Genomic DNA, 25,187 nt, shown 5'->3' with positions numbered 1-25,187 from the left:
CGGCAATAAAACGATGCTAATGCCGCGGACGTCCTTCGGAAAGGGCTTCGAGACAGATGAAAAGCCCTGCTTAAGAGTGAGGCTATTATTATTAATAACTCCAAGTGAGGCTGTAAATTCAGCCGACACAGCTATTACGGGAAACGAAGTTGCTCCCGCGCAGGCCCGGCGGGTCGAAGCCCGGCGCGCGCGGGGCGCCTGCCGCCGGGGGTGTTCGCCCCTGCGGGGAAGGGGGCGCCCGGGGCGGTGGCCAGGCTGAGACCGGGCGGACACTCGGGACGGGGATGAGCTCGGCGGGGCGGATGGGGGGCGAGGCGGGAGCGCGAGGCCCGCGGCGTGGGCCGGGCGCCGGGAAGAGGCACCGTTTGCCGCGGGGGAGAGGCGCCTGGCGCGGGGGGCCGAGCCCGGGGAGCAGGACCCGCCGCCGGCACCGGCCTTGCGACCCGTCGCGCGTTAGCGGAGGTTACGTTAAAAATAACCCGGTGCAATTCGGGATAATTTTACGTCCGTAATTTCCAGCCCAACGGACCGCGTGGCTGGGGCGCGTGCTGGCGCTGCGGGAGCGGGGCCGGCGACCCCGGGAGGGGCGCACAGGGCTGGCGGCGCTGCCTGCGCCCCGCTCGCTGCCCGGCTTCTGCGGGGGAACGAGCTTCGATATAAATATCTCCTTGCTCAGCGCACGACCTACTTTCCAGACAATGCCATTAGCCTCTCGACTCCCTCGTTCATCTTCCGCCGTCCTCCCCCGGCCCGGTGCCACGGCGGTGCCGTGCCCCCCGCTCCCTCCCGCAGCACCGCGCCGGGACACGCCGGCACAGGAGGGAGGGCAAGCCGGGTGCCCGCTCTGCATCCCGGCTTGGGCGCGGTGGATTCGGCTCCCGAGCCCTGCCCTGGAAATGCGGGTCTCCGCTGGCGGCCCCCCCAGCATTAATTCCCGTGTAACGGGGGGAAGCTGCTGCCAGACAGTGGGTCATCGTGGCCAGCGAGTGGCTGCCGGGATTGGGGGCAGCCGGGGCCCGGTGCCCCTCGCTCGGTGGGCGCGAGGCCGCCCGGGGCCCCTGGCTTCAGTCCCCGCAGTGTTATTTTCCTGAGAGCTGGAAAGTCGTTTCCCTGGAGGCAGGGAGGCACGCGCGGCTCCGTGGGCCGGGGGTGCTGAGCCCCGGCTCGCCCCCTTGCAGCTAAAATTAAATACCCAATTTGTATTGCTGGCAAATCCTATGAATCTCTTCTATCTCTAAGCTCATGTAGCGGGAACGTCAGCGGTGTGATCCCCACGGGGGCCTTTGGAGCGCCGCGTCTCGGACCGCTCTCCTCTTCCCGCGCGTCTCCTCCGGGGCCGTGGGACGCTTCGGACCCCCGTGGCGGAGCGGGACCCCGGGCGCCCACGGCCCCGCGCTCTGCCTGGGCAGCTGCTGGGGGACGAGGACAGGCGCTGTCCCTGTGCCATGCCTGCGCCGTGTGTGGTGGGGACGGGGGCACCCTGGGCTGCCGACGTGTCCCCGACGTTGTCCCCGCTCACCGGCAGCAGCGGGAGCGGAGGACACACTGTGCCGCTGCTGCTGGGTGCTTAATCTCCCCCCGCCGCGCGCTGCCCCTTTATTGGGCTGGCGTCGAGCGCCGTGCGGAATTATGTATTTAAATATTTAGGCTCTCATCAGCTTTGCAAATTAAGCCCATCGATTAGGAAGGCAGCTCGGCTCCTCCGCGCGCGAGCTCCCTGGGACGGCGCCCGCGGCACCGCTGCCGCTCGCGGGGCCCCGCTCACCCATCCCGCGCCCCGGGGAGCCGGCGGGGCCCGGCAGCCGCCGACGGGCGCCTTTGCCTGGAGCATCCCTGCCGGCAGAGGCGTGCGGGGCTCTCGGCATCCTCCCCGTTCCCGTGCCGGGAGCCCCTTCCCGCGAGGGCCTTGGCGGGGAGCGCTGCCGCCGGTCGGTGCCCGCCGGCCTCCCCGGAGCCGGGGACCGGCACTGGCGCGTTGGCACCGGGAGCTCGCGAAAGCAGCTTTGAAACGATCCCCGGCTTGAGCCGTTGCACCGCGTGGCTGGCGAGATGAGGGGTTTCTAAGCGGCCCCGGCACGTTGCGGTGTTGTAAACGGAGCGAGCGGCGTCGCGGACGTGGAGGGCGGCACGGCAAAGCCGGCGGGAGCGGGTGGGAAGCGGGACTAATGCCGCCCCGCGGCGGCACCGCTGGGGGGGTCCTGCCGGCTGCTCCGGGCTGCCGTGGCCTCTCGGGGGGTTCGGGGACGGCTGCGTTGGTGGGAAGCGGTGACCCTGCTTGGGGCCGGCTCCTCCGCTCGCGGCGGGGGCGAACGGGGCTGCGCGGGGAGCGGGAGGGCGCGCGGGAGCGGGGGCCGGCTGCCGTCCTCGCCTCGCACCGGCTGGCGGGGGAGCGTGACTGCTGCTCCCGGCACCGGGGGCAGCTGGAGCAGATGCTCAGCGCATCCGTCGGGAGGAATCTGTCCGCGATGAGGCACGTGTCGGCGCTCCCGGCAGCACCAGCCGGCGCGGGCTGAGGGTGCGGGGCGGCTGCGCCTGTCGGGGTCCCGCAGACCCGCGCCGTGCCGCACCGCCACCGGGACCCGGGGCCAGGGTCCTGCCTGGCCGGAGCAGGTTGTCGGTGCCTGTTTGAAGCCTGCAAACTTCCCCCGGCATCGGTGAAAACCGGCACCTCCCTGCGTGGGACGAGCGAACCGGGCTGCAAAGCCCAGCCGCGCTCTGCTGGGTGCACCGAGCTCTGCCGTTCTCGGCCCAGAAAGGGGGGATGTTTTGGGTGTCCCCGCGGTGGGGATGCCTGGAGGCAGAGCTCCAGTCCAACCCCTTCCCCTGGATGCTGAAGGTTGGGCGGATGCTGTTCGAGCCAGGCTTCGTCTGGCTTTGGTTTGCCCCCAACCAACTTAAACCGATGTAAGCTGCTCTTGCGGGGTCCCTCGCTGCAAGCCGAGGGCGCAGGGAGGGACGAAACTGCCGCCGCCGGCTGCAGGAGCCCGTCTGCCCCCGGGACCGCGCTCGCCCGCGGTGCCGGCGGCGGGGAGGCCGCGGGCGGGCAGTGCACGATGGAGGGCGGGTTGCTAACCGGCAGGGAGGCTCCGCGGCCGCCCGTGCCCTAATTACTCGCTCATCCTGACGCCCTGAGGACACTCGTGCCGTCGGCGTGTGTTAATCCATCACGCGGAGGTTCGCAGCCTTGAGACTCGTCTCATCAATCACCGGGGTGGGAGCAGCGCAGGAGGCTGGGAGGTGGCTCCACGGCCCCGTCCCGGTCCCCATGGCCCTGGCCCCGTCCCCGCGGCCCCATCCGGTCCCCGTGGCCACCCAGCTGAAGGCCACTGTACCCCTACTAGATGCAGCACAGCGGCGAGCAGCCGCTTGCAGGCAGCGGGACCCCGGCGGCTGCAGCCGTCACCCGCTCCGGGGCGGCCGATGCCGTGGGACGGAGGCTCCCGGGGCGAGCCGGGCGCTGGGGGGTGCAGCGGGGTTCGCTGCATGAATCCAGGGCCTCGCAGGTGCCGCCGTCTTGGCCCGAGGAGGAGCTGGGGTCCTGCTTTTTCCTGGTCAGCAAAGTAGCTTCACCCTCTCCTCGGAGCGTTGGGATGCTGGACCGTCCTGGGAAGGGAGGCAGCTGCCCTGGGGGATGCAGTCGTGGTCGTGGCCCTTCTCCCTTGGTGTGACTGTGCCAGCCCCACGTGGTACCGGCCTCACGGAGCAGACGCCGGGATAACCCCTTTCTCCCTTCCCTTGCTGCTGGCACGTCGCGCCTTGGCTCTCGGGGAAGGAGCAGGAGTTGAATCTCCGGGCCCGGGCGGGAGGTCCTGCCTTCCCCGCAGCTCCGGGGGTGTCCGGCTCCATCCTGCGCAGCGTCCTGGCTCCTACAGACCCGCGTGTCTCCCGGTGCCCCAGCTCCTTTGGCTGAGTGTCTCCTGGAGCGTCGCTCCAGATGCCGAGGATTCCCCGGCAGCGCTGGCCTGGGAGGGGGCTGGGACGGGACGACTCCGCGCGGGCCGCGCCAGCCCGCTTCCCTGGGGGCTCCAGCCCCATCCTCTCCCCCCCTTTTAAGGGCTTTGCTGCTTTGGAAGAAGTCGCTTTTCCGCCAATTCACCTGCCTGCTGCCGGAGCCACGTGGTTACAACCGGAGCCGCCGGCAGCCGGGTTGCTGCTGGGGCTCCTCCGCTCCCGGTCCGGCCGCGGGGGACGCTGCGGGGACGGGCCCGGCGGCGCGCGGCTGAGCCCGGGCAGGCTGCCGGGGGGCACCGTGCGTCCTCGGCGCCGCCGCGAGCTCCGGCCAGCCCTGCGCCTGCCCGCGCTGCAGACGGGCCGCGGGGCGGGAGCACGGCTGTTCCGGAGGGAATCGGCTCCGCGGCCGGCTGTGTCCGGGCTCCGGCGCGCTCCGTGCGCCACGTTCCTTGCATTCGCGGGCCTCCTTGGCGCAGCGTTCCCAGGAACGGCAGCCGGAGGCACCTGGCTGGCGGCGGGGAGTCCTGCTGCTCTCGGACGTGCCGGGATCCCTGGCAGCTGGGGCCTGTCGTGGCAGTATTTCCTCGCTCCGCTCGAGGAATAATTGCTCAGATGGGGACTTGGGGCGACTCCCATCCCTCTCCTGGCATGGTAATGAGTCAAGAAGGCTCAAAGACAAATGGCTCATTAAGAAGCAGTGCTGCATTGCAGGATTTTTCATCCCACCAACCGCTGCATCAGCAGAGGCAGTACCTCTCGCGCGCTCCCTCTCCCCAGCCCTGAGAGAAGGATCTGTCAGGGAGCCGCTGCCGGTGCCAAAATTAATCATGTGCTTAATAAACTACAGCTCCCGTCAGACGGCCTGTCCTCAGAGTCCCCTTGCGAGGAGCGGGGCGGGTGCGTACGACGGCACGCAGCGCCCTTCCCGCGGGAGAGCGCAGCCTCTCCGTCCCCATCCCCGCTCCTGTTCCCGTTCCCATCCCGCGGGCTGGGCTCAGCCCCGGCCCTGCCGGCCCCCCTGGGTGCCGTTCCTGCTCGTAACCGAAGAGCTGGAAAGGGCAGTTCCCTGGGAGCGGAGCCGGAACGCCGCTCCTGCAATTAATGGCACAAAACGGGTGTGAATAATTCAGGCGGTGCTGGCCGGCAGCGGGGGCCGGGGCTGCGTCCGGAGGGTGCCGGTGATGCCGATGGTCCGGGAGCACGGATGCTGCGGTCCGAACGTCGCGCTTCCCAGCAGCGGGCGGTGCTGGCGAGGCCGGCGAGCGCGGCGAGGCTCCCGGCGCCCGCGGGACCCGCGTGCACACAGACGGGTAGCCGGGCTCGGGCTCTGCGGAAAGCGTGGCTAATGAGCTGCCTCCGTGGAAAATGCGGCACCTTTGGGGCGAGGCTCGGAGCGGCAGCGTGAATTTTAACGAAGCGGCCTCCCGGGGCAGGCTGAGCGCCCGGGAAGCGTCCCCGGTCGGCGAGGGGTGCGCGGATGGGGCCGCGGGTCGGGGAGGAGGCGAGCGGCATCGCTGCTGAGCCGGCAGAAATGCATCCCACCTCCCGGTAATCAGAGGAGCCAGTTCTCCTAATTGGTGCCAGAGACAGTCTCGTGCCTCGCTCCGGCCCTCCTTGCGATGGGGCCGGAGCGACGGCTCCGACCGCAGCCGCCTCCGGGGCGCCGGGCTCCAGAGGTGCCCAGCTGTGCGGGGCAGGTGCGGCACGGTGCCCCACGCGGCCTGGCCCCTCTCGCCGGGCTCGGTGCGTGCTGCTTGCTCTGCTCGCGTTTGCAGTTCTTCAGCTGGTGTTTGTCCTTCGTGGCTTTTTGAAGTCCCGTCTCATCCCTTATTTATAGCCGTTCTGGTTGGTCCCGGCCCCTCGCAGTCCTCTCCCGGTCTGGGCCCATCCGCCACCCTCCGTTTTTTGTTTAGTCCCCAGTAATTGCCTTTGATTTGCTGATTGTGTCATCTGCGTTTGCTGTGATCTTTGCATCCTGCGAATCCGGCGTCCCAGTTTTCCTGCTCTTGGGGCTCGTCTCTGCTGGCAGGAAGGGGGAGCTGGGGCCGGGCGCCGGAGGGTCCCAGGCTGCAGCGGAGGCACGTGCCAGCCCGGACCCGGCCCCGCGCCGCGGTGGCGTTGCTCCCTCGGCTCCTTCCAGCGGGAGCCGCGGCGCTGCCCCCGCTCCGGTCTGATCCCTTCTGCCCCGGCTCGGCTCCGGCTCCCGCGACGGAGAAAAGCTACCTTTGATCAGCTTCGAATTCCCTTTTTGGAGTCGCGTTCAGTGTCCTGTCGCTCCCGGTCACAAAAGAGGGAGAGCGGACGCTCCTGACCTGCCTTCTCTCCGTTTGCTCCGGCGCTTGCTCCGTTACTGCTTCCCATGTGCTACGGCCTCGGCGCCTTCCCACCCGCGCGCGCGCCAATGACCGTGTCCGCTGCATGCATCCGAGAGCTCCGCGGGGTGGCGGAGCGGGTTTGCAGGCCGTGCCTTGCCCCCGGAGCGGTGTCGGGATGAGCTCCCGTGCCGGAGCTGGAGCAGCGACGGGGCCTCGCGGGGCCGCGAGCGAGCGAGCCCCGGCCCCTCCGCCGTCAGCCAGCGCGGCTTCCTTTACACGTCCCCTGTAAAGTAATTACGTGCGGGAATGACAAACTTCTAACTAATTACACTATCTCTTTCCTGCCTGACACGACTAATGAAATATCCGTGAGCTGCTTTCAGCTAATTCAACTTTTAAGAAAATAATTACTTGATGCAGAGTTGTGTATTAAATTAGGTGGTTCCTCACTAAGGCCGCTTTTTTTTTTTTTTTTTTTAGGCTGTGTAAATTTTACTAATGCAGCCTAATAAAATAACAGAGTAATTAGTAATAAAATAAAATGTTTGCTTTCTACAGTTCTTCTCGCTTACAACTAGTTTGAAAAAAGTAAATAGATTAAAAGCGCAGTGGAAATGACCTGGCAGTGTTCCATATTTATTTTCTCCCAACGACTGTAGATCAAATTTGCTCAGCTCGTCAGTGGGAAGAGCGTTTTTTTTCCCCGGCTCCAGCTTGCGCGCGGCGCCGGGAGCTCAAGCTGCGTGTTTGTTCTCTCCCGCTTTCATCGCGAGCCATAAAGATCCCCAGCAGGAACTTCGCTGGCAAACTTGTCGCTAATTTGCAAAGCGGAACGGCCTCGGCTCGCGCCGTGCTCGCCGCGCGCCTCTGCCGGGCAAACGGCTGTGAAAAATCACTTGGCTCGCGCCGGAAAGCCGAGGTGGCGGGAGGAGCCTTTGCGGAGCATATGGCCCCATCCGGAGAAGATCGGAGCCGACGGCCAGGCGGCTGCTGGACCCGCTCCGGCGCCCGCTGGCAGGGCGTTGCATGAGGCGGCGTTTCGGGGCTCGGCGGGGGGAAGCGTGTGCCCGGCGGCCGCGGGGAGCCGTTCCCCTAGCCGCCCGCGATGCCGCCGCCGCCACGGCCCGGCGGGAAGGATGGACGTGGAGAAAAAGCCGGGATTCGGGTCGGGCTGTTTTCGGCGGTGCTGCTCTTGCTCTTGCTCCCTGTGCCTCACCCCCCTCTCTGTCGCTGCTCCCCAGACCTCGCTGCCCGGGGACGACTGTCCGTGGAGGAGCCGCCGGAGCTGGGACCATGCGGAGAGGCTTTTCCTGAGCGCTGGGCGGTAAGTGAGCAAGGGTCTCCGGACGATGCTCTTGGCCCGTGCTGGGCTTTCGGGCTGGGCGGAGAGGGTGCCGGGCATCCCCGGGGCGCTGCCGAGCCTGGGATGCGCCGAGCCTCGGCCTCCGTGTGCCACCGCAATCCTGGGAAAAACGTCCTTTTTGGTGTGCGTCAGTGGGGAAGGGTGGCTTGCCGGAGCCCGACCTCGCAGAGGCGTTGTGTGGCCCCCGGCCGCTTCCCGCACAGTTATCCCAGCTCTGGGGAAAGCTCGGTGGGATTGTCGGTGTCCCGGGGGTGTGCGGGTGCCGTGGGTGGAAGGAAGGACTCTGGTTTGGGCTGTTTTAACCAGGATTTGGTGAAAGCCATCCATGTCCGCGTGCAGCTCCTGTGGTTTCTGGATGGCCCCAGTCTCCCTCCCCTCCATCCCCACCAGTGCTTCTCTCTCCGGGGATTTGACTGTTGTGTTCCCAGTGCGGAGATGCAGAAAGAGTTAAGAAAACCCCAAACCCAGCCTTTTTCTCCCCAAGAGAGGTGTGAGTTGCTAGAAACTCCCCTGCTTGGCCCGGCCAGGCGCTGGGGCGGCACCGGGTCCCCACGGCGAAGCCGACTCGGCCTCGCCACGCGGTTGGGATCGCCGAAAAGCAGAACCGCCTTTGCCGAGTGCCCCGGTGGGAGATGGAGCGGGGAGGCTGGATTTTGGAGCGCCCGGGGGTTACGGGCCCCCGTCCTCCCTCCGCTGACCCCCTCGGCGAAAAGTCAGACCGGAGCTGGCGATGGGGGAATCGCTGGTGGGGGTTTCTCCAGGCTTTGGATGCAATAAAGGCAAGAAGTGAGTTATTTGTAATGGTAATTGCGCTCTTCCAGTTTATCCTAGCACATAATTGTGTGGGCGGTAGGTTCCTAATGGTGGTAATTACCCTGGTGTTAAATGGCACAGGATTCAGCCGCGCTGGGTTTTTCCCCCCTTTTTTGCGTTTGCAGTTTGCTGCAGCGGCTTCGCTGCGCGAGGGCTGCGGCGCCGGGAGCTGGCTTTGGAGGGACCCGGCTCTGGCTGCCGTCCGCGGCCGTCTGCCGAGGAGCCGCGCTCCAGACGGCTCCCGCGGCTCCCCCTTCCCCCGCGCCGCGCGGGAGCCTTCTGCCTCGTCTCCTCCTCCTCCTCCGGGGATATCCCAGTTGGGAATGCAGGGCCGGGAGGCGGGAGGGGAGAGCGGCTTTCCTGCTGCTTCCGCTGTTGCCTCGAGCCGACCCCGCATGCGACACGAGCGTCCTCCCGGCACGGCCCCGAGGCGCCCGTGCAAAGAGCCCCGGCACCGCTGGGCCCTGGGCGCCGGCAGGATGTTTTCCCAGGGGGAAATTGGGTCGCGCCGGAGGCTCCCGGGCCTGGGGGCTCCTGCGCTCGGTGCTGGTCCCCTGGCGCCGCCGACAGCACTTCAGGAGCAAATTGCAGAGGCGTCTTGCTGCCGCCGTCCCTGGGCCCGGCTGTGTTTAATTCCTCTAATTCCTGAGCACAAAAGCCGGCGCGGCTCGTAATAACGGGCTGCTCAGCTATTTTGACTCGTTCTTGCCGACGCGGCGGCAATATTTAGATCCGTTCGGCGCTTCCCTCCCTCCGCGCGGGGCGATGCCGGCGGCGGCGGCGCGGGAGCCCGTCCCACGTCCCCACGGGCGGCGATGCCCCTTTGCCGGAGCCGCCGTGCCGCAGCGGGAACGGCCGGGCCCGGCAGCCCCTTGGCGAAGCGCAGGTTACCTTTCCTCACGTCTCACCTTGGAGACAGGTTTACCCTGGCTCAATATGATAACAAGATCCACTAATGATGCTTGTTAATTAGCCAAGCTACGCTGGAGAATAAGTAATTTCCTCATTTATAGTCATGGCAAAGCCGGAGTCTTTGAGGGATGGTAATGAAGACGAACTGCTGCGGCGCCTGCGTGGCCCCGCGCTGCGGTCCGTGGGCTGGCGGGGCGGACGGGCACCCGCGTCCCCCCGCCAAATCCACCGGATTTGTTAAACCTGGCTTTCCGACCCCGTGGGGCGGCTGAGGCAAAGGCGCTTCTGCCGTCGGAGCAGGGCTGAGCCGCTCCAAGCGAGAGCGGAGCATCGGGAGGAAGCGCGGGAGCATCGCTGCAGCAGAGCCCTGGTTTACCCGATCCTCTTGCAGGTGCCGAAAGAAATAGTTAAGTGAGAGTAAGGGGAGGCACGGGGGCGATCCCAGCGCGCTGCTCGTGCACGTGCCAGCGCCGGGGACCGGCAGCCTGGCAGCCCGTTCCGAGCCCTCGCCGGCAGGCAAATGCCCTGGATCCTGCTTAACTTTCTGTGCTCAATTCCGTCCTTGCTATTATTCGGCTTGCGGTGAACGGAGGCCTGCGGGCGCCGTGATGAATGGCGGAGCAGCTCGCTTCCCGAGATTTCAAGGTAGTTGCTATAAATACCTGCGCAGGCTCCGGGGGAAGAGCGCCGTTCGGGTGCCGCGACTGAAGCTCCGCAGGGAGGACGGGCTGGATTGAGATATCAGAGCGCAGGGCAGCCGCCGGGGCCCCCCCCCGCTCCCTCTTCCAGCTCATTAGAAGCTCCGTGAATCGAAACGGCTGAAAAACTCAGCCAGAACCGTTTTCCTAATGGAAAAACGCTTCATAATATTTGGTGTCAGAGAAGAAAACAAGTTTCTGATGATGTCGAAATGTCCTCCCTCACCGGTGCCAAAGTACACGCTTTGATTGTTTTGTAGCGAGGTTTTTCTTTTTTTTCCCCTTTGAAATTCCTGCGTTTTGTGTTGTGCGCTTCGGAGCAGGCAGAGCGAAAGCCAGCGCCGGGCAGGTCCAGCTGCCCCGCGCGCGCCGTTCCCGCCTGGGCGCTGCGCGGCGGTGCCAGCGATGGTGCCTCCCTGCGTCCCGAGCAAAGCCAGGGTTCCGGCTGTCCTGGCTGGGTTTGCAGGGAGAGCCGGAGCCCGGCCGGGCTGGACCCTACCTGGGTGGCTTCCCGGCTCCTCTCCGGTTCGCGCAGCGGGGTGCCTCGGGCCCGGGGGATTTTGCCCGGCTGCGAAAGGTGCCGGGGGGCGGCGGCGGTGCCGGGAGGAGCGTGACGGTGTGCGTGCCCTGTCCCCGCAGGTGACCCCGCGGGGAGCAGCCCGCAAGATGCCGCGGCTCCGGGAAGGATGCTGACACCATGAGAGGCTACCATGGGGAGCGCAGCCAGGCACAGCACCCCCCGGCGCCCCGCTGCCGCTGCGTCCCCGAGGACTGCCGCCAGCCCCTCGACTACCTCCGCCGCGGCCCCGAGAGCCGGCAGCCCTATCTGCTCAGCCCCAGCGAGCCGTGTTCCTTGGAGCATCCCTGCTGCCCGCCGCGGAGCCCCGGGGCCGCCGGCGAGTGCCCCGGCGGGCCCCTGAGCGAGCCGCCCTCCTCCAGCGCCAGCAGCACCTTCCCGAGGATGCACCACGCGCAGCAGCCCTACGACTCCTGCGACGAATGCATGGCGACCGCCCACCCCGCCAGCAAGATCAACCGCCTGCCCCCGACGCTGCTGGACCAGTTCGAGAAGCAGCTGCCGCTGCACCACGACGGCTTCCACACGCTGCAGTACCAGCGGGCCAACGCCGCCGAGCCGCGCAGCGAGAGCCCCAGCCGCATCCGCCACCTGGTCCACTCCGTCCAGAAGCTCTTCGCCAAGTCGCACTCCCTGGAGACGCCGGCCAAGCGGGACTACAACGGCACCAAGATGGACGGCCGCGGGGACGGCTACCACCACCACCACCACCACCACCACCACCACCACCACCAGTCCCGCCACGGCAAGCGGAGCAAGAGCAAGGACCGCAAGGTGGACTCCCGGCACCGGTCCAAGATGATGGGCTGGTGGAGCTCCGACGACAACCTGGACAGCGACAGCAGCTACATGGTGTCCGGGCGGCACGCCGTGGACCAGGGCACCCAGTACTGCGTGGACGCTCCCGAAAGTGCCTTCAGAGACTTGACCTTGAAGAGTCTAAAGAGCAGCGGGGAAGGAAAATGCCTGGCGTGCGCCGGCATGTCCATGTCTCTGGATGGCCAGACGCTCAAGAGGAGCGCCTGGCACACCATGACCGTCAGCCAGGCCCGCGAGGCCTATCCCAGCTCCGGCGGCGGCACGGAGAAAACCTTGATGCTTCAGGAGGCAAAGGCCAAAGACAGAGCCTACCAGTACCTGCAGGTGAGGGGCGGCTGGGCAGCGCCGCTGGATGCACCCGCCGGGCATCGCTGGGTGCTGCCGGCCCCTCGGGAGCTCGTCCAGCGATGCCGTGGGGGGAGCCGGGATGGGTGCCGTGTCCCGTGACGGAGAGCACGGGGACGCGCCGGCTCGGCTCCCCGAGCCCCTGCTCACCCTGGCACCTGCCCTGCGTCGGAAACCTCGGTGCTGCCGTCCCCAGGGCTCCCCGCTTAGCCCCGGTGCTCTCCTCGCCGGGCCGTGCACAGCCCCCTCTCCCCCCCCCCCTTCTCCTATGGATTTTGGGGTCAAACCAGCTCTGTCTGCGCTGGGCTCCTCTCGCCCCTGCGTCCCTCACCCGCCTCTGGGCTTTTAACCCGGTGGCGCCTGGCTCAGTGCCGCTGCCCGGCCCCGTCGCTGGGCGCCCTGCTAGGTCACCCCTTGCCAATTAAAAACTAATTAACTCTTCGCTGCCTTATCCTGGGGGAAGGAGACAGCGAGAGGCAGAGCCGCGCTGGCCCAGGGACCTTCCCCGCCTGCGGCCGCGGCCGCGCTGGGGGCTCAGCTCCGGGCGCGCGGCCCCGGGAACGCCGTCCGGCCCCCGGAACCGGCTGAGGACCCCGTGGCGCCGGCGTCATCGGCACGGCGCGTGGCAGAGCCGGCGGCCGCCGGCAGCATGGGAGGGATCTGGCCCGGCCTCGGCTGCCGGGGCGGCTGCGAGGTGGGAGCCGCGGGCGGCCGGGCTCTGCTGCTAGCGCCGAGGGCAGCGGAGCCGGGAAGGGGCCGAAAGCCTTTCGGAAGCTGCCCTGCACGGCACGCGGTGTGCTGGGGAGCCCGGGTGTAAAGGCAGGAGCAGGCCTCCTGGTTTTGGGGGCTTTCCCCGGGGTCTGAGCCCCCCGGGCGCTGCCCCTGCAGATCCGGGGGCTCCCGCCGGCGGCTGGGTGCTGTGGGGAGGCAGCGAGCGGTGCCCGGCGCGGAGAGGCCGGGGGATGCCGGCCTGGCCCCCAGGTCCTGGGAAAGGGGCCAGTGGCAGGATCGCAGCTCTCTGTCCCCAGGGAAATGCAGGGAGGGGGCAGGAGGGGGGGGATGGAAACCTCAGAGGCAAACGGCCCTGGGCTGGGGGCTTGGTGAGGAGCAACCTCGGGGGCTTGGGCCAGGCCTGGGTGCTGAGGGGAGCTGGGCGAGAGGTGCGTTTTCTGCGGTCCGTCATGCCTAAGGCGGCGCTGCTGGGTGCTGCAGCTGCTGCAAAGAGCCTGAGCTGGGGACGGGAAAATGCTCCCGCCGCGGCCGTCGTGCCCGTGTGCCGAGGCGCGACCGTGCACGCGCAGCAAGGTCCAGCCACGCACACGCGCCAGGCTCGGGCCATGCATGCACGCCAGGCTCGGACCGTGTTTGCACGCCAGGCTCGGACCGCGCAAACCACGCGCCGGGTTCGGACCGCGTGTGCCCGCCAGGCTCAGGCTGGCCTGTGTCGCGTGGCGGCCCAGGGCTCCGCTCGGCATCCCGGGCCGCGGGACCCCGGCCGCGGCGCCCTCCCACGCTTGCCTCCCGTGCCAGGTGCCGCAGGATGAGTGGAGCGGGTACCCGGCGGTGGGCAAGGACGGGGAGATCCCCTGCCGGCGGATGCGCAGCGGCAGCTACATCAAGGCCATGGGCGACGAGGACAGCGGCGACTCGGACGCCAGCGCCAAAGTGTCGCCCAAGGCAGCCTCGCGGCGAGACAGCTACCGCCGCTCCTCCAGCGCCGACCAGGCCAGGACCAAGTAAGGGCCATTGCCTCCCGGACCCGGCTCAGGGGCCGGTGCGAGGGGCTGGGGGCTCCCTCGGGCCGGCGGGAGCAGGGACCAGGCGCCAGGAGGGTGAGAGACGTCGCCCAGGGGTGGGCGCAGATTTCCTGCTCGCTGGCAGCCGGTCTTGGAATTAAGCTCTTATGAACTCTCCTTCTCCAAACGAGTTTGTTTGTGCTGGTGGATGGTCAGGACAGCTTTCCAGGGCAGCTATAAACCCGCGGTGGCGATGGCCCCTCTCTCTTTTCCGAGGCACTGGCTCAGCAACGCTCATGTGGTTGCCCGGGTGCTGCATGTTGTGCGGCGGCGGGGGCATCGCAGGTGCCGTCGCTGCAACCGCTTCTGCAGAGAGCCGTGCCGGCGCCTGCCACCCGCGAGCCCTCGCTCAGCACGGCTCCCCGCGCAGCCCGGGGCCGCGTCGAGGGGCTGCTGCTGGGGTCTCCAGCTGCCTCAGCATCTTGGCGCCCAACCGAGACAGTGAGCAAAGCCCCGGGCTGACACGCATGGCACCAGCGTGCAAAGGAGACGCAGGCAGAACTATTTTGGAGGCCTGTGCTCGGCCCCGACCTGCGGCAAGCTTTGGGAAGGCTCGGGGCGGCGGGGAGGAGGTCTCCGCAGGGGGGACGGCAGCTGCGGCCCGCGGGAGCACTGCGGCTGCTGCTGTTTCCGAATGCTCCGCTTGAACGTGTTGCTTTTGGTGCCATCCCTTCTATTCCCACTGTCTCTCATTAGGTTTGCAAGTAGGCACTATTCTGATTCATATATCTGTAACTGTCCCAGCTGCTGCACGCCGCCTCGAATGCTCCCTCGGGGACAGAGCTACGGACGCTCCTTCACCACGGGCCAGGTAAGGCGGGCCGGGCCGGGCGCCGTGCTCGGTGCCTCCTGGCACATCCCGCGCCGCTCCGGGCAGCGGGGCACAGGGGGGTCTGCGTGGTGGGGACGGGGCTGCCCATCGCGGGGCCAGCTCCCCCCCCGGCTGGCGGGGTTGGTCCTCGGCTCGGCCCCCTTGGTCGGGGTGGGCGCAGCTGCGGGGGCTGGGGGAGGCGGCGGGTCCGAGCATCCCCTCCCGCCCCTGCTCTGCCGGCGAGGTCCCGGGGGGCCGGAGGAGCCGGGTCCCTGCTGGCCTCCCCCGGCCTCACCCGCCGCTCTCCCCAGATCAACGACGAGCTCAACCACCAGTTCGAGGCCGTGTGCGAGTCCGTGTTCGGCGAGGTGGAGTCGCAAGCCGTGGAGGCGCTGGACCTGCCCGGCTGCTTCCGCATGCGGAGCCACAGCTACCTGCGGGCCATCCAGGCGGGCTGCTCCCAGGACGACGACTGCCTCTCGCTCTTCTCCATGTCGGCCCCCGCCGGGCCAGCCATCACCAGCAGCATCCTGAAGCCCAGCACCTGTGAGTACCGGGGTGGTGGGGCTCGGCCGCGCGAGGGACCCCGCGTCTCCCTGCCGGCTCGCGGGGACGCCCGCCTTTCCCGCGATGGGACGCCCGCGGTCTCCCCCTGCCTCGCTGCAGGTCCCCCTCGCCCTGCCCCGTGCAAACCGCCCGGTACCCGCGCGGGCATCCTGCGGCTGGACACGGGATGCTCCGTCCCGCCGGCTGCTCCCCGCTCACCGCCTCCGTCCCTCTGCTGCTTTTGCCCCTCTCTTTTTCCCAGTCTCTGCCCCTCGCTGCAGTGCCTTAGCCAGCGTGGGTCTGCGGTGATTTCCGATCCCCTTTGGGGGATGAACTGGCCAAACGGCCAGTCTGAGAGCCCACGAATGAGCTCTGCAGCTGGTGTCCGTAGTTCCCCGCAGCCCCGGCCGCGTGCCCCGGCGGTGGCGGAGGAGGTGGGCGCTGTTCCCGCGGGGTGCTCGGTTCGTGGGAGGGAACGGGGAAGTGTCTCTTGTTTCCTGCGACTTTTCACCATGCGCCTCTCCCACAACAGCCTTCAGTTACAGAAAAGCTCCACCTCCCATCCCTCCAGGAACCAAAGCCAAGCCCCTCATCTCCGTCACGGCGCAGAGCAGCACCGAGTCCGCCCACGAGAGCTACCTGCCCGGCGAGGTCGCCCGCAGCCCCGCCTGGTCCAAAGATGCCGCGGCCCGCTGCAACTCGGCGGAGAGCCTGGAGAGCTCCAAGGTCGCGGCCGTGTCGCTCGATCTGCCCCCGGTCCAGCCCCGCACGTCGCCCAAGCCCTCCACGCTCATCATCAAGGCCATCCCCGGCCGGGAGGAACTGAGGAGCTTGGCTCGGCAGAGGAAGTGGCGCCCCTCCATCGGAGTCCAGGTGGGTCCCGCTCCTCCCGCCCTCCATCCCGGGTGCAATCGGGGGCCGAGTCGGTCCGAGTCCTGCTGGCAGCGGGGGGCTGCTGCCACGTGTCCCGATGCTGCCAGCGTGCCCCTGCGGTGGCCCTACTGGCTAGTCGCCCCGGCTCTCCCCTTGCACCCTGCTCCGGGCTCTGGGGATGCTCCAAGCCGAGCGGGTGCCGGAGCAGCCGGGGGGTGCGGGAGGCCTCGCGGCCGGCCGGGCAGAAAGCAGCGGGCGCTGATGCAAACTGTGCATCCGCTGATGCAAACGCGAGGGCACGAGCTGCCCATGCCCGCGGCGCCTCGGAGCGCCCTTCCCAACCCGTTCTCCCTCTGTTGCCTGCGGCAGGTGGAGGCCATCTCCGACTCGGACACGGAGAGCCGGAGCCAGAGGGAATTCCACTCCATCGGAGTGCAAGTGGAGGAAGACAAAAGGTAAAAGCTGGTGAAAGGCGGCTGTTGGTGCCCCGTCCCTCCGGGGTCTTGTTTGCCCTGAGCTGGGGCTTGAACCTGGCCGAGGCTCGGATGAAACCTTTGGGCTTTTCTGACGCAAAACCTGAATATTAGCCTGGGGCGGCCGTGCCGTGACCCGGGGCTTGCACGGCCCGAGCCGAGGCGCTGCCGGGGCCCCGGCCCTGCTCGCGGGGCAGCGGGGCGGCTCGGGTGGGCCCCGTAAATGTGCATCTTCTTGCCTTGACGCGGGGCCAGGGTGCACGTTCCTCACCCGTCCTTCAGCATCGCTCCAGCACCGGCGGCCACGGAAACGGGCTAGGAGCACAGGAAATGTGGGAACGGTGGCTGTGAGCAGCCGACCCCACGGAGCTGGTGTCCCCAGCCCCGTCCTGCCCGTGGACACCCTGCGCCCAGCCCGTACCCGCGATGGTCCCAGCGCAGTGGTGCCAGGCTCGTGGGGCTTCCCTCGCTTTCCCGGTGTCCCCAACGTCGCCGGGGTCCCTGCCGTCCCCGCGAGGGTCCCCACGCGCTCCCGCTCTCCCCTCCGCAGGCGAGCCCGCTTCAAGCGCTCCAACAGCGTGACGGCGGGCGTACAGGCGGACCTGGAGCTGGAGGGCTTCGCCGGGCTGGCCGTGGCCACCGAGGACAAGGCCCTGCAGTTCGGGCGCCCCTTCCAGCGGCACTCCTCGGAGCCCGAGTCCACCCGGCAGTACTCGGTGTACAAGACGGTGCACACGCAGGGCCAGTGGGCCTACCGGGAGGACTACCAGATGCAGTACGACACCGTGGAGGTGCCGCGACGGGACTCCTGGAGGGACCGGGGCTCCCGCAGCCTCCCCGACTCCGGCAGGGCTTCCCCCTGCCACCGGGATGGGGAGTGGTTCATCAAACTCCTGCAGGCTGAGGTGGAGAAGATGGAGGGCTGGTGCCAGCAGATGGAGAGGGAGGCGGAGGACTACGACCTGCCGGAGGAGAGTGAGTTGGGGCGGGCTGTGGGTTCTTGGAGGGCTGGATGGCCCCGTGGGTGGCCGCCTTGGAGCATCTCCCCTGCAGGCGATGCCGCTTGGCTCGGAGAGGGTTAAAGAGGTTGGGATCAGTGGCAAGAGATCCCCGGAAACCCTCTGGGACGAGCAGGGTCTGGAGCAGCGCAGGGAGAAGATCCCATGCGGGTTTTTGGGTGGGTCCGAGCTCCCCGGGCTCTCCCGCAGAGGAGGGGGCTGGAGGGCAATGCTCAGTGCTGAGCTGCTCCTAAATGATGGAGCAAGCTGTTGCTGAGCAATCGGGAAGAAAGATGCCCACTTTCCCGGGGAGGAACTGACCTTGTGCTTTCTCCTGGGGCCTCGCCAGTCCTGGAGAAGATCCGCAGTGCTGTGGGCAGCGCCCAGCTCCTCATGTCCCAGAAGGTGCAGCAGTTTTACCGACTCTGCCAGCAGAACATGGTGAGTTCCCGGCCGCCGCAGCGCCGTCCCCGGGCCGCAGGGCTCCGCAAGCGGAGCTGCAGACGTCAGCCTGCACCCGGCAACGGCAGCTTTGGAGGAGCCACCTCGGTGTTGGAGGCTCATCCTAACCCCTTCCAGCCTGGGGATGTGGGCGAGGAGGAGAAGGCTTTCTGGCTGGATCCCAAGTGCTGGGGAGGATGAAGAGCACTTCTCCTTGGTGACTGTGGGTATTTTCCTCTCAGCTGGAGGGGTGCAAAAGGGCGTGCATCCCAAACTGCCCCATCCTGGTGGCTGCTTCGGCTCTGGGGCAAAGACCTAGCTGGGACATTGTGCCTAGGGCACCTCAGCTGACAAAGAGGGGATTTTTGAGTAGAGCAGGGGAATGCCAGGCGGCTGGGCCCCTCTGCTGCAGCGTGCGCTGGGCGAGATGGGAGGTTGGTGCTCGAAGCCAGCAGACCCCGGTGTCCTTGCGGGGCGGACATGGCCAACCCGGTGCGTCCTCCTCCCCGCAGGATCCCAACGCGTTCCCCGTGCCCACCTTCCAAGACCTGGCTGGGTTCTGGGACCTCCTGCAGCTCTCCATCGAGGATGTCAGCATGAAGTTTGCAGAGCTCCAGCAGCTCAAGGCCAACGGGTGGAAGATCATTGAGACCAAGGTAAGCGAGCGGGGCGCTGCCGCTGCCCGGCTGGCGATCCCGGGGACGGCTCTCACTTCTCAGGGAAGAGCAAGTGCCCTCAGCCGCCCCAGGGCCTGGAGGTTGTTGATTGCTTGGCAGAAGGACCCATGGGGATGTTTTACAAGAGATGGGGAGGGCTTGTCCAGGCTGGTGTTTGGATACCGAGCTCCGCGCGGCTGCCTCCGAGGGCAGGGGAGCTCGAGGTTGGTGTGGCCGTGCCAGAGCTGGCCCGGCGTTCCCGCAGCGCCGGTCCGGAAGGGGATGCAGGCGAGGGCTGCCGTTTGCGGTCATCCCTCCCTTCGTCTTCCTCTCCTAACACATCTGCATCCAAATTGCCGCTGCCGAGTTATCGCCGGCAAAACCAGCAGGCGTTTTTAGCAAACGCTGGGAATGCAAAGAACGGGGAAAAATGGGCCTGGAAAACAGACCTTTTCCCCGCTGCGATATTTGAGCGCGGCTGCCCGGCGCGGCCCCGCGCCCGGCCCTGACGCTCCCCCCCCCCCCCCCCCCCCCCCCGTTGCTGCGCAGGAGGAGAAGAAGGTGCCTCCCCCGATACCAAAGAAGCCGCCGCGCTCCAAGGTGCACCCGGTGAAGGAGCGCTCCCTGGACTCGGTGGACCGGCAGCGGCAGGAGGCCCGCAAGCGGCTCCTGGCGGCCAAGCGAGCCGCCTCCTTCCGCCAGAACTCGGCCACCGAGAGCGCCGACAGCATCGAGATCTACATCCCCGAGGCGCAGACCCGGCTGTGACGGGGGCCTCGGCTTTTCTACGCGGACTGGACGGAGAGTCCGTCGCTCACTGTGATCGGGGGCCGCGGGGACACCGCGGGGGGCGGCTCGCGGCCCGCTCACAGCTTCTCTCTTTTCTATCGTAGACGTTTCACGGATCCGACGGCGAACGAACGCCAACCTGGTTCTGCCCCGTCCCGTTGCCCCCCCCCCCCCCCCCGCCCGCATGCCCCTGCCCACCTCTCCCGGGCTCCTCCTCGGCGCCCCATCGTCGCTCTCCCGTCCCCTCTCCCCCCTTTCCCGCCCTCCTCGGCCCGCGTCCCGTCCGGCGCAGAGGCGACCCTCGGCCCCGCCGGGGAGGGGGCCGCAGGCAGGCCCCCGCCGCCCCTCCGGGACCCCCCCTGCCGTCCCGCCGGCTCCGCCGTGGCGCCCCGGGGCCGGGGCCGCTCCGCGCCCTGCCCCGGTGCCGTGGGGAACGCAGGGGGCCTCGGCCGCTATACATATATAAATATATCCTAAGGAATAAAGCAGAAACTACACATGACCAGAGCTGTGTTCTGGCTGGTGAGACTGGGACCGGAGCAGCAGGAAATCCATGGCAACGGAGAGCCGGCCCCGCTTCCCTCGACACGGCATCAGCACCGACGCACTCGTCCGCCTTGCTCCGAACCCTTTCCCGTCTCCTTCCCTCCTCGCCCAGCTCTCTGTCCCCCCGTTCCTGCGTGAGTCCGGGACCGCCTCCGCAGCGCGCCTGCGAGCCCGGGGGAGACGGTCGCGGTTTGGCGAGTCGCTGCCGGTGAGAGCTGCTTTTCCTGCGCGCCGGGTGTGCGAGCGAGGCGGCGGCGGCGGGGAGAGCAGGGACGTGTGAGCCGGGAAGCGCGACGCCGGCCTTTCCGTGCCTTCCCTCGGAGCTGTGCCGGCTCGCTGCCGTCGGGGACTGCACCGGGATGGCCACAGGCCTCGCGTCCGGGTGGTGTTGCCCCTGCTTGCCGCAGGATGGGCCATCCCGGGATGCCGCTTCCGTGCTCCCGGCTGCCCCGTCTCCGCGCACCGACCCCGGAGCAGGGCAGCTTCCTGCAGGGTATTGCACGGCGCGGCGGAGCGGGGAAGCCCGTGTCCCGCTATCCGCCTCCGGGGTCCCTGCAGGGCAGCTGGGCACGGTGGCGCGGGGCTGCACGCCGCTCCGCACTCGGCACCTCTCCTCCCTCCTTTTCCCTGTGTGGAGCCTTCACTGCCCCCACGGCCGCCCCTTTGCCGGGCAGGGGGCTGGCACATGCCATGAGCCCCCCCCCGGGAAGCGGCCCCCGAAGGCGCCGCGTGGGGGGGGGAAAGACCCGAAAGCCCCGCGCTGCCTTCTCGCGCCGCCTCCGCTTCCAAGCGGGGAGCCCACCTGCACTGTGACCCCCGCCACGGGGGAGCCTCCCCCCTCGCCTTCGCTCCCCGGCTCGCCGTCGCGGCCAGCCGCCGGCAGCGGGGCAGGAGCGGCAGCGGCAGCGGCAGCCGCCGCCGGGGCCGGTCCCCAAAACCCCGGGGCCAAACCTCGCGGGGGGGGGGGCGCCGCGGCCGGGGGACACCCGCTTTTCCCGGGACGTGCCGCTAGTGCCGGGCAGCCCCGTGTCTATTTTATCCTTGCAAGGGGAGAAACCGCGTGGCGGCCGGGAATGGCGCGGAGGCGGGAGGCAGCTGGCGCGTGCCGCTGCGAGTGGCTGCCGGCGAGAAGGGACGCGTAGCCCGGCGGGCGGCGAGGGCCGGCGCTGCCCTTTCCCAGGAAGGCGGCGATGCCGATGCCGGTGCCCACTGCTGCCGCCACCGCACAGCCCGGCTCCCGTCGAGGCGCCGGGCCGAGGAAGCCCGTCCGCCTGCCCGTCCTCGGCGGCGGGCGACGCGCTGCAGCGCCCGCAGCGCCTGGGTCCGTTTTTATTGTAACGAGCCTCCAGCCGTAATTAATAAAGGCGACGCTTCGGTTCCCCGGGGCCGGCGGCTGCCTCCCCGCCGCCGGGAGCTGCGGCCGGCGCCTGGCTCACCTTTCACCCGCCGTGTCTGCCTGTCCTTCACTGGGGGCGGGGGGGGTGTCTGTGGGGCAGGGGGGGGTGTGGGGCCAGTCTCTGGCCAGGGATGTCCGTGGGGCAGGGGATGTCCGTGGGGTAGGGGGTGCCCATGGGGCAGGAGAGGTGCCCGTGGGGCAGGAGGGGGGTTCCGTGAAGCTGGTCTCTGGCCGGGGGTGGCCGTGGGTCAGGGGGTGTCTGTGGGGCAGGCGGTAGTCGTGGGGCAAGAGGTGTCCGTGGGGCAGGAGGGGTGTCTGTGGCTCAGGGGGTGTCAATGGGGCAGGAGGTGTCTGTGGGGCAGAGGGGGTCTGTGGGGCAGAGGGGGCTCGTGGGGCAGGAGGTGTCCGTGGGGCAGGAGGGGTGTCCGTGGGGCCGGTCTCTGCCCGGGCCCGCCCCCCCCAGACCCTCCCCCGGGCCGGCGCCGGGCGCTGCTCCTCCAGCGCTGCCGATCCGGCGGCGCCCAGCAGGGGGCAGCGCCGCGCGCCGCGCACACCGCCGCGGCGGGGGGGGCCGCGCTTCGCCGCGCTCGCGTCCTCGGCGCCGGCGCAGCCAATGGGAGCAAGGGGGCGGGGCCGGGGGAGGTGCGGCGGCGCGGGGCGCGGGGCGCGCGGGCCCAGGTGAGGGGGGCGCGGGCCGGTTCGGTTCGGTTCGGTTGGGGCCGGTTCGAGGCGGTTCGAGGCGGTTCGGTCCCTGAAGGGCCCCGCTGAGGGCCCCGCGGCGGCCGCCCTGGGGGGCTCCGTGCCTCCGTGGGGCCTGCGCGGCCTGCGCTGACGGGCAGGCCCGGCCCGGCCCGGCGCTCGCGGGCGGGCGGGCGGGCGGGCGGCGGCTGGGGGTGGGTGGCGGGGCCCGGCCGTGACCGTCGTGTCGCTGCCCTTGCGCAGGCCACGCCGCCGCCGCCATGTGGCCGGTGCTCTGGACGGCGCTGCGCACCTACGCGCCGTACGTCACCTTCCCGGTGGCCTTCGTGGTGGGCGCCGTGGGCTACCACCTGGAGTGGTTCCTCCGCGGCGACCCGCCGCCGCCGCCGGCCGAGGAGGAGAAGAGCATCTCGGAGCGGCGCGAGGACCGCAAGCTGCAGGAGATCGCCGGCAAGGACCTGACCGAGGTGGTGAGCCTCAAGGACAAACTGGAGTTCGCCCCCCGGGCGGTGCTGAACAGGAACCGAGCCGAGAAGAGTTAACGAAGCTGCGTGGGCAAACCCAGAGCGAGCATCCGGCCAGCTGGGCTTGGCTGAGGGCCCCTCCGTTCCCCGGGGGCTGCAGCTGACTGGCCTGCCCAGCTGCATCCCTCAGCCTGATGCTGGGGACTCCTCTGCCACCTACACATGCTCCACTGGACGTCCTCCAGCACCTGGCTGTGCTTGAGTAATCTGCTGTGCCCGCTGCTGCTCTTCACCCTCCCTGGGCCCTCTGGAGAGGTGACTGGTCAGGGTTTGCCCACCCGACGGACACGCTCAGTATACAGCAGCCAGACCTCCTCTTAGGTGGCGTGCTGCAACGAGAATGATGCTCTGGAGATGGACTGTGTTTAAAGCTCCTCAGCTCCCAGCCTGTCCCCGTGCCCCAAAACCGTCCTGGCCTGGTTCCATCCAGATCTCTTCAGATTTGGTTTCTTCTTTGGTACGAAAATGGAGTAGACTTGTGTCTTTCCGAGCAAAGCTTTCTGGAGTGAGCTTGGGCCTGAGTGACATGGGGTCAAGGGCTGGGCTAACAGCAGGAGGGATGAGGAGGGCTTGCAGGTGACCTGCCATCCTGCTTATCAGCTTCTTGTAAACCCCAGACATGCTTCCTAGAGCTCACAGCACCACACTAGCGTACCACCGCAGGAGCCTGAACGGTGATGGAGGAGTCTTCTGGGAACTCTTCCTTGTGTTGCCTCCAGGCTTTGCAGCAGGGAAAGGGGGTGCGGGGGGTGGAGGTCCTGGCTCTGCACCTGTCATGGGGTTGCAAGCACAGCTCTGACTTTGGACCAGTCTGAGGCTGACTGGAGATGTGTAGAGAATGAAAGAACTCTGCCTTGCACAGAAACAGCCAGATTAAACTATTGTGAGTCCTTGGGCCTCTGTGTCTTCTTCTGCATTGCAGAATCTGGGCCAAAACCCCAGCTCAGAGCATGTTTCTGCGCCCAGTGTTTTTGAGAAGCTCACTAAACATCTCCGCAGTGCAGAGCACCTCTCAGTGGTGCTGGCAGCAGGCTGTGCTCCTCTCGGCCTTTGCTGTGAAGCGCTCTGCTCCCTCCCGTGCTGGCGCAGGGCCGTGCTATGTCCGTGTGGCGCTGGAGGGGCACCGTCCCTCTGTGCCCGCAGGTTCCTGTGCTCCAAGCACTCAGAAGGAGGGTGTGAGGGAGGGCGAGGGAGAGGCTTCCCTCCCTCTTCCACAACTGGAGAAGGCCTGGACGTGCTCCAAGGCAGGCTGCGCCTCCCTGGCCTGGCACTGGCCTCGCCTGGCCCCCGCTCCGCGAGGCCTGGCACAGCTGGCAGAGGGTGACGGGGGGCAGGAAGGAGAGGGAGGCAACAGCAGCCCACGCTGCCCGTGTGCCTCCCTCCTGGCTGCCCCGGCCACGTCCTTTGCTTGCCTTCCATTTCCTTATCTGCAAAGGCAGAATGGTGGCAGCGCTGGGTGGGGACCTGGGGGTCGGGGGCTCCCGCTCAGCTGCTGGTGACGTTGAGCAGGGCGCTGCAAGGTGGGAGAAACGCAGGCGCGGGAAGAGCCCACGACGAGGGGGCCCGGCCACGAGCCCTCGGAGACCTGCCGCTGAAACGCTGCTGGGAGCGAGCCTGGTGCTGTCTTGTGTCCCCTCGACGCTGCTGGCGCTGTGGGAATAAACCCCAGCTAGCAACGCCCAAGCCGGGCCCGGTGTTCAGCTCCTGGCTGCTCTCTGCCTGCCGCCTGCCGGGGCTGAGCCGGCTGTAGCTCGGGTTATCGCTGGCTCCGGGCTTGTTTTTTCCCCTGGTCTCTCTGCGAGGCCTCAGGCGCTGCCCCAGCCTGGCCTTCCCCTCCCGGGGGCGATAAATCTGTTGTGTCTCGTGCAAAGCCCTGATGTCAGCAGCCAGTTCAGCACTTTGCATTGCTTCGTCCTGCTTCCTCGAGCGCCTGGGGAGAAAGGGCTCTCCGCTTCCCGCATCTGGGCCAGCTCCGGCCCTGCTGACAGCTTTACTACCTGCGCTCCCCATCCGTGTTTCTCTCTCAGCCCGCTGTCCTTGGGGCTGGATCTCTGCTCTCTAGCTGGGCTCATGACCCTTCGTCGCCAAGAGCTCGCAGGCCTTGGCGCTTGCTGTTTGCGAGGGAACAGGCAGGGAAGCTGAGGCACGGGTGCAGCTGGGGAGGTGCCGCACCTTTGCCGTGTTCGGCAGTGCCTGGAATGGTGGGTCCGGGAGGCGTTTTGGGGCAATGCGAAGGCCGTCCCAGCTGTGCCCCGTGCCCCGCTGCTGCCTCCTGCCCTGGGAATCGCAGCGTCTCTTGTGCCATCCCCCGGCTCCCCAGCCCAGGGCCCCCCGGCTGGCTGGCACCATCCCCTTGCCCCTGCGGGACGGCTGATGTAGCCTATAGCCTTAGCCTGCTTCTGCCCCAACCTGGCTGCTCCCTATTGTGCTCTGGGGTGGGAATGGGCCCTTCCCTTCCCCCAGCTGGGACCAGCTGGACCCAGGTCGGAAACTTCTTCCAAACTCCCTTTGTTTGCCCCCAGACGGGGTGACTCCTTGGCTGTTTATAGCCCATTGATCTGCCTGTTCTCAGGGCCGGCAGGGCACAATGGCGCTTTGTTGGGCCCTCGCTGGCCGCCGTTTCCTCTGTCTGAGCCCACACGTGGCTTTGTTCGGGGCGGGGGGCTGCTCCGCACCTTCCTCCCCCTTTGCTGAAACAATGCAGTTGCCGGGAAAGCCGCGTCGAGGGATCCTGCTGCGCGGGCACCGAGGGCTGCCACCCCCAGGAGCCCCCGACCGCGGCTCCTGCTGCGGCTCCCGGACGGCTGCAGCGCAGCGCAGTCCCAGGGGCCGTGGAGCACAGCTGT

General features: G+C 68.1%; 2 protein-coding genes across 2 annotated transcripts in view; both read left to right on the top strand.

The window, feature by feature from the left end:
- The window catches only part of DLGAP3 (DLG associated protein 3), a 30,263-nt gene extending 10,971 nt beyond the window's left edge, over nucleotides 1-19,292 (top strand). The window contains exons 2-12 of the mRNA XM_067311314.1: nucleotides 7,508-7,590; nucleotides 10,692-11,772; nucleotides 13,324-13,529; nucleotides 14,334-14,400; nucleotides 14,712-14,946; nucleotides 15,479-15,819; nucleotides 16,189-16,274; nucleotides 16,843-17,267; nucleotides 17,640-17,731; nucleotides 18,244-18,387; nucleotides 18,937-19,292. Of these exons, the coding sequence (XP_067167415.1) occupies nucleotides 10,750-11,772; nucleotides 13,324-13,529; nucleotides 14,334-14,400; nucleotides 14,712-14,946; nucleotides 15,479-15,819; nucleotides 16,189-16,274; nucleotides 16,843-17,267; nucleotides 17,640-17,731; nucleotides 18,244-18,387; nucleotides 18,937-19,155 (2,838 nt within the window). The 5' untranslated portion in view covers nucleotides 7,508-7,590; nucleotides 10,692-10,749 and the 3' untranslated portion in view covers nucleotides 19,156-19,292. The remainder of the gene's footprint in view (nucleotides 1-7,507; nucleotides 7,591-10,691; nucleotides 11,773-13,323; nucleotides 13,530-14,333; nucleotides 14,401-14,711; nucleotides 14,947-15,478; nucleotides 15,820-16,188; nucleotides 16,275-16,842; nucleotides 17,268-17,639; nucleotides 17,732-18,243; nucleotides 18,388-18,936) is intronic.
- A 2,464-nt stretch (nucleotides 19,293-21,756) lies between these two features.
- SMIM12 (small integral membrane protein 12) lies at nucleotides 21,757-23,237 on the top strand. The gene is made up of 2 exons (XM_067311434.1): nucleotides 21,757-21,796; nucleotides 22,061-23,237. Exon 2 carries the CDS (start codon nucleotides 22,078-22,080, stop codon nucleotides 22,357-22,359), a length of 282 nt encoding a protein of 93 aa, XP_067167535.1. The 5' UTR covers nucleotides 21,757-21,796; nucleotides 22,061-22,077; the 3' UTR covers nucleotides 22,360-23,237.
- Nucleotides 23,238-25,187: the final 1,950 nt, after the last annotated feature.

Source organism: Apteryx mantelli, chromosome 27, assembly GCF_036417845.1.
Source record: "Apteryx mantelli isolate bAptMan1 chromosome 27, bAptMan1.hap1, whole genome shotgun sequence".
Lineage (NCBI taxonomy): Eukaryota > Metazoa > Chordata > Aves > Apterygiformes > Apterygidae > Apteryx > Apteryx mantelli.
Note: the sequence above shows the minus strand (reverse complement) of the source record. Positions and strands in the feature narration are given on the sequence as shown.

Coding starts and splice junctions, on each gene's coding strand:
- SMIM12 (XM_067311434.1), top strand. CDS start 22,078: ATGTGGCCGGTGCTCTGGACGGCGCTGCGCACCTACGCGCCGTACGTC.